Consider the following 7500-nt stretch of genomic DNA (forward strand, 5'->3'; position numbering starts at 1 on the left):
CAGTGGGCAGCAGCGGTGGCCGCGCCCGGAAATAATTTTTGGTGATTTAACCCCCAATTCCAACCCTTGATGCTGAGTGCCAAGCAGGGAGGTAATGGCTCCCATTTTTATAGTCTTTGGCATGACTCGGCCGGGGTTTGAACTCACAACTTACCGATCTCAGGGCGTACACTCCAGCCCAGGGGTAGGGAACCTATGGCTCTAGAGCCAGATGTGGCTCTTTTGATGACTGCATCTGGCTCTCAGATAAATCTTAGCTGACATTGCTTAACACGATATTTATGAATAATATCGCTGGTAATCACAGCGCTAAAAATAACGTGAAAAATATAAAACATTCTCATGCATTTAAATCCATCCATCCGTTTTCTACCGCACCTGTTCAAGAAGTCGCATTAATGGTAAAAAGTATTTTATGTCACGATGGGGGATCAGCTTGCTGCAGGGTCGTTCTCCCAGGAAGGCAGACGGACTACTTGGGACATGGCATTTAGGTAAAAACATGATTTAATTTAAACTAAAAAAAGATAGAAACAATAATCGCTCACAGTGGAGGCACAACTTGGGCTAAGGAACAAAGCTAACGCATAAACAGACTATGAACATAAATCAAACAAAACTTACTTGGCATGGCATGAAGCACGAAACTATGGCAAGGCATGAAACAAGTCAGCACAGAGCAAGAAAAGATCACATTGACGCCAGGGCGACTGACTGGCAAAGACGAGCTTAAATACTGCCTCTGATTAGTGCTCGGGAAGCAGGTGAGCGGGCATTTTGTCCACCCGAGACAGGTGGACAAAATGAGTAACCAGCGAAACCAGACAAGGGAGTGGAAAAAAACAGGAACTTAAAGAGTCCAAAGGACAAACAGCACATGGCCAAACAAAAACATGATCAATAGACATGACATTTTATTTATTATTGGTTAGCTTCAGAATAACAATGTTATTAAAAAGAATAAAAGACTTATTATACTCTAAAAATGTTGGTCTTAGTTAAAAAAGCACACATTTAGTTGTATTCAGTGTTAAAAAATATGATACTGAAAATACGTTTTGAAATATTTGGCTTCCATGGCTCTCAGCCAAAAAGGTTCCCGACCCCTGCTCTAGCCACTAGTAGTGTCGATGTTCAGGGATGTAATCACCCTATGAAAGGAGGAAAATTGCGAATTAATTTTTTTTTTTAATCAGCACTAAATGTTGCCGTGCAAACTCGAAAGAAAATGTTGAAAATCAAGACTACATTTCTTGCAAATGGGTGCCTTTCTACAACTTTAGACTTCTTTTGGCTGTCTTTTTGTCCCATGTAATGTACCACAAACATTTTTTTAGTCGATAATTTACTAACATTATTGACATGCGTGCAAAAAAACCCCTCAGAAAACATTCTCTGTTTGGTGTGGGTTCACAGTGTGGCGCATATTTGTAACAGTGTTAAACTTGTTTATACGCCCACCCTCGTTGTGACCTGTATGGTTTTTGAAAAAGTATGCATTGCATTCAGTTGTGTGTGTGATAAAACCGTAGATATTATGTGACTGGGCCGGCACGCAAAGGCCCCCAATATTGTTGTCTGGGTGGAAATCTGGAGAAATTCGGGAGAATGGTTGCCCCTGGAGATTTTTGGGTGGGGCACTGAAATTCGGGAGTCTCCCGGGAAAATCGTGAGGGTTGGCAAGTATGACTGGGAGACGCAACTGCTCTGTACTTCTCCCTACGTCCGTGTACCACTCCGTACAGCGGCATTTTGAAAAGTCATACATTTTACTTTTTGAAATCGATAATTTCCGATATTACATTTTTAAAGCATTTATCGGCCGATAATATCGGCAGTCCGATGTTATCGGACATCTCTAGTTTTTTTTTTAAACGCGGAGGTAGGGCCGGCCGATATATCGATATACTCGATATATCGTGGGTTTGTCTCTGTGCGATATAGAAAATGACTATCGTGATATTAGAGTATAGGTTCACGCAGTTGCTTTTAGCTGCTGGCATTACACTACAGGCTCTTCCCCACTCTGTTGTCTCTCCTTCTCACAGACGGCAAGCGCACCTTCTTACATACGTCACATACGTCTCAAAGGGCTGCACAAACCACTACGACATCCTCGGTAGGCCCACATAAGGGCAAGGAAAACTCACACCCAGTGGGACGTCGGTGACAATGATGACTATGAGAACCTTGGAGAGGAGGAAAGCAATGGATGTCGAGCGGGTCCAACATGATACTGTGAAAGTTCAATCCATAATGGATCCAACATGATACTGTGAAAGTTCAATCCATAATGGATCCAACATGATACTGTGAAAGTTCAATCCATAATGGATCCAACACAGTCGCGAGAATGGATCCAACACAGTCGCGAGAGTCCAGTCCAAAGCGGATCCAACACAGCAGCGAGAGTCCCGTTCACAGCGGAGCCAGCAGGAAACCATCCCAAGCGGAGGCGGATCAGCAGCGCAGAGATGTCCCCAGCCGATACACAGGCAAGCAGTACATGGCCACCGGATCGGAAGATGACGGTGAAGCTTTACTATGGAACAGAGCGGTCAAGCGAACATGGTTCCCTACCACATGTCAAACGGCAAGTTTCGGTGAGAAAATTGTGGTAGTAAATTTTGAGCGGGTATCTTGCGTCGTTCCTCGTGCACCTGTCAAAGAGGCAGCTGCGGACTCTCTTGCCTCCTCCGACCGGCCGCCCCCGAACGTGGGATGCTTCCACCGTGGAGGAGGGGGAAAAAAAAGCTCAGACCGACCCCAACGCCCTCGCGGAGCAGACAGGTAGCAGCATGGGTAACGTTAGCTGTGGTGATAGCGGAGTGGTAATACGAGAGAAAGAAGGTGCGAATCTGGTAACAAATGAAGGAAGAATTAATTCCCAAGAAATACAGCAGGGGGGGTCCATCGTCTGGCGGTGGTTTGGCTTCAAGCGGGAATATGTCGAACAGACAACCGTGATTTGTCAAGAGTGGGGCAAAAGCGTTGCTACAAAAAGTAGCATTGCTGCTCGGGATGTACCGAAATGAAAATGTGTAGCCGAAGCCGAATAAAATTTAAACGCTTGGCCGAAGGCCGAATACCGAATAATGAATGCGTTTTTTCACAATTTGTTTAATATTGCATAAATAGCCTAGAATAAATATTTAGACATGTTTTTCAAATAAAGTAATTTTTTATTGAATATCGACATTTTTTTAATATTCCAGTAGTCTTTGCTTTTCAAAAAATGCACAGTTTTTCATTTATATTAGGCCTTCAAACAAAACATGCATTCCAAAAAAAAAAGAAGTGCATTAAAGTGGATAAACCCACAACAAATGAATTATTGTCCTTTTGGCAAAAGTCTGATTAGCCACAGTAGATATGCTAATAATGTAAACAGAAGGCTTAAGTAAATCTCAATTAAGTGTGTGCTTGTAACCTCATACACTTATACAGGTAGCCTACACAACAGGCTAATAATGTAAAGAGAGGACCCACTAAATCTCAATAAGTGTGTGCTTGTAACCTCATACACTTATACAGGTACACAACATATCCCAACGTCACCGGGTCACTGCACGTTGGTTGATTGCGTCACCGTGTCAAAAAATTTTGTCACACGCCACTATTCGGCCTTGTTTTTAACTCATTCCACCGAAGGCCTAATGTGGCTTTTTTTTTTGCCATATTCGGCCGAATATATTCGGTTACCGATTAATCAGTGCATCCCTAATTGCTGCTAATATGTAGCATCATTTGAAAAGTCACCTGCTCGGAAATGAAGAGTGCTTACTCCGCATGTCAACATCTCATGTCGGTGCCACACCAACAAAATGCAGAGACAAACATTTCCACATCAACACCGGATGAAAAAAATTGTCAACAACAAAAGGAGATAACGTCCACATAGCGAAGTACATACACTATTATGCAGCTCATTTTTATTTGACACTTATTGAAATATCTTGTGTGACATCATGCACAAAAGTGCACTTTATTTCTTTTAAACTATTGTAGTGAGGTTCTGTACAAAAAGTGCACTTTAATTTAGTGTTTTATTGATACGTCATCTTAGTGACATCATGCACAAAAGTGCACTCATAGCTCGTTTTAAAATGTCTCTGACAATCTTGCACTTTCTGTTTTGGAAATGACATGAATGTTTAATAACTGTTTATTAAATACACTTTTGGTCAATTCCCTCCTTGCATAAAAGTTTAAATTGAGCATATATTAATGCAGTATGAAGAAGAATGTTTTAATTTAGACACATAGAATCATCATACTGCTGTGATTATATGTATCAAGTGTTTATTCAAGGCTAAGGCAAAATATGGAGATATGTATCGTGTATTGCAGAGTTCCCCCAAACTACGGCCCGCGGGCTACATCCGGCCCGCGGTTAGTCCCTAGTAAAAGTAAAAATACAATTATATATCGTATGCATTTTTTAATTATTATTTTTCTTAATCTGTTCTTTCTAGCCCATCTATTCATTTTCTGCTACCTGTCACTCTCGGGGTCTCCTAGTCGCTCAGACATATCATATTGTCTAAAAATGCACTTTCCTATCGATAACGCAACGTCATCACGCTCTTTCACTCAATTAGTGCACAAGGGAAAATAATGGCGAAATTGTTGGGGAAACGTAAAGTAGACTCCGAGTGTCGAGTTTTTAAAGGGGAACATTATCACTAAACCTATGCAAGCGTCAATATATACCTTGATGGTGCAGAAAAAAAGACCATGTTTTTTTTTAACCGATTTCCGAACTCTAAATGGGTGAATTCTGGCAAATTAAACGCCTTTCTGTTTATCGCTCTTTTAGCGATGACGTCAGAACGTGACGTCACCGAGGTAACACACCCGCCATTTTCATTTTCACATTACAAACACCAGGTCTCAGCTCTGTTATTTTCCGTTTATTTTAATATTTTTTGGAACCTTGGAGACATCATGCCTCGTCGGTGTGTTGTCGGAGGGTGTAACAACACTAACAGGGAGGGATTCAAGTTGCACAACCGGCCCGAAGATGCCAAAGTGTCTGCCGCCAGACCCCCATTGAATTTGCCAGAGTGTCTCCACATTTTACCGGCGATGCTAAGACAGACATGGCACAGAGATGTATGGATAACCTGCAGATGCATTTGCAACGATAGTCAACGAAATCACAAATGTGAGTTTTGTTGATGTTGACTGCCAGCTAATCGATGCTAACATGCTACGCTAATCGATGCTAACATGCCGGCGGTGCTAAAGCAGACATGGCACAGAGATGTATGGATAACCTGTAGATGCATTTGCAACTATATTACGTTTCCTTCCACCCACATTTAATGCGAAACAAACACTTACCAATCGACGGATTTAAGTTGCTCCAGTGTCAAAAGATGCGAAAGTCCTGATCGTTTGGTCCGCACATTTTACCGGCGATGCTAACGCAGCTATTCGGCCATGCTATGGCTATGAATAGCGTCAATAGCTATTCGCTCAATAGCTTCAGTTTCTTCTTCAATACTTTCATACTCCAACCATCTGTTTCAATACATGCGTAATCTGTTGAATCGCTTAAGTCGCTGAAATCCGAGTTTGAATCCGAGCTAATGTCGCTATATCTTGCTGTGCTACTCCCATTGTTTGTTTACATTGGCAGCACTGTATGACGTCACAGAGAGCCGAAAATAAGGCACTTTAAAACTTTATTTAGGGATATTCCGAGACCGGTAAAATTTTGAAAAAAACTTCCAAAAAAACAACAAGCCACAGGGAACTGATTTTTATTGTTTTTAACCCTTTTGAAATTGTGATAATGTTCCCCTTTAAGATATCGAGATATTAAAAAAAGGCCATATCGCCCAGCCCTACGCGGAAGTGATATTTTGATGCGAAATTTCACGTGCCTGAATGTTGGTTGAAACAAAATACAAAAAAAAGAATTACACACATACAAAAAAAAAAAACGATGCACCAATTCGAGAAGTTTCAAACTTCTTCTCCACTGACGTGTCTTAACCTTTGTTCCCCCAGGCCTCTGGCGTGGAGGAGTCCGAAATCCCCGACGACATCAAACTCATCGGATTTGCGCAGCTCAGCATCAGCTAAGCGAAAAGGGGAGCGCAGCAAAAAGACAGCATCCACCGGCAATGCGCAGCCGCATTCCGGTAAATTTCTACGACGCCACTGCTGCCAAAGATGACGACGACGAGACGTGAAGCTGGCAAGGAACGCGACAACTTCAGCAAAGACGGCGCGAGGACCACACGGAGAGGGGGGCTCAGTACATCACAGGAACACACTTGAAACGTTTACAGTGCGCTTATTCATGGGAGAGGACATGCGATCAATTATATCAAGTCATATTCCCCCAATCTTCCCCCTGTCTTCATTCATAAGCACAACCCAAAACGTCTCCTGCCAGTACTGGAAATGATGCCTTCCCTCACCCCAAAGGCCACCTCCTCGTGTTTTTTTTTTTTATTTTTTATTTCGTACTCAAGCTGTGCCACAACAGTCGAGACTAAGTCGTGCCATCTTAAAAAAAAAAAAAAAAAATGACACTTTATGCTACACTGAATTTGACCAGTGAAAATGAAGCCTTAGTTATAATACAATTGCCTCCTTATCAAAAAAAAAAAAAATGAATACCGTATTTTTCAGAGTATAAGTCGCTCCATAGTATAAGTCGCACCTGCCAAAAACGCATAATAAAGAAGGAAAACAAAACATATAAGTCGCACTGGAGTATAAATCGCATTTTTTGGGGAAATGTATTTGATAAAACCCAACACCAAGAATAGTTTCATGTCTTGGTGACAATGTTTGGTTTTTGGATTTTTGTCAGTTCCTGTTTTGTTTCCATGACAACCCCATTCATTTTCACCTGTCCTCATGTCATGCACCGGATTCTTTTTGACTCACGCACCTGTTAATCACGTCACAACTATTTAAGCTTGCAGTTGCCAGGCAGTCAGCCTGGCGACATGACACTCTGAGTACTCTGTCCAGGTCAAAGTTCATGCTGCTCTTTTCTTGCTACGTACGTTTTTTTTTGTTTATTCAAGTCACAGTTCAGTGAGTTTTTTTAGTTCATGTTCTCATGTCCATAGTTTGTTATAGTAATAGTTTTGTGTTTTCTTAGCCAAGTTTTGTACCTTTGCTGTGAGCGCCTTTTGTTTTCCCAGCAGAGGTACAAAACTTGGCCAAGAAAACAAAACTTACTATGGACATGAAACGTAAGTTTTGTTTATTCAAGTCACAGTTTAGTGAGTTTTTTTTAGTTCATGTTTTCATGTCCATAGTTTATGTTATAGTAATAGTTTTGTGTTTTCTTAGCTAAGTTTTGTAATTCTGTTGTGAGCGCCTTTTGTTTTCACAGCAGAGGTACAAAACTTGGCTAAGAAAACAGAAAACTATTACTATGGACAGGAAACGTACGTTTTTTTGGTTTATTCAAGTCAGAGTTTAGTTTTTTTGTTCATGTTTTCATGTCCATAGTTTATGTTATAGTAA

At 41.3% G+C, this 7500-nt stretch overlaps 1 protein-coding gene across 1 annotated transcript in view; it reads left to right on the forward strand.

Annotated features, from left to right (window-relative positions):
• Positions 1–7500, forward strand: part of LOC133545607 (serine/threonine-protein kinase OSR1-like) — a 56593-nt gene that overhangs the window by 47564 nt on the left and 1529 nt on the right. Inside the window, exon 17 of the mRNA XM_061891353.1 lies at positions 6019–7500. This exon is cut by the window's right edge and continues 1529 nt beyond it. Within this exon, the coding sequence (XP_061747337.1) occupies positions 6019–6093 (75 nt within the window). The 3' untranslated portion in view covers positions 6094–7500. The remainder of the gene's footprint in view (positions 1–6018) is intronic.

The sequence above is a fragment of the Nerophis ophidion genome, linkage group LG28 (assembly GCF_033978795.1).
Source record: "Nerophis ophidion isolate RoL-2023_Sa linkage group LG28, RoL_Noph_v1.0, whole genome shotgun sequence".
NCBI lineage: Eukaryota > Metazoa > Chordata > Actinopteri > Syngnathiformes > Syngnathidae > Nerophis > Nerophis ophidion.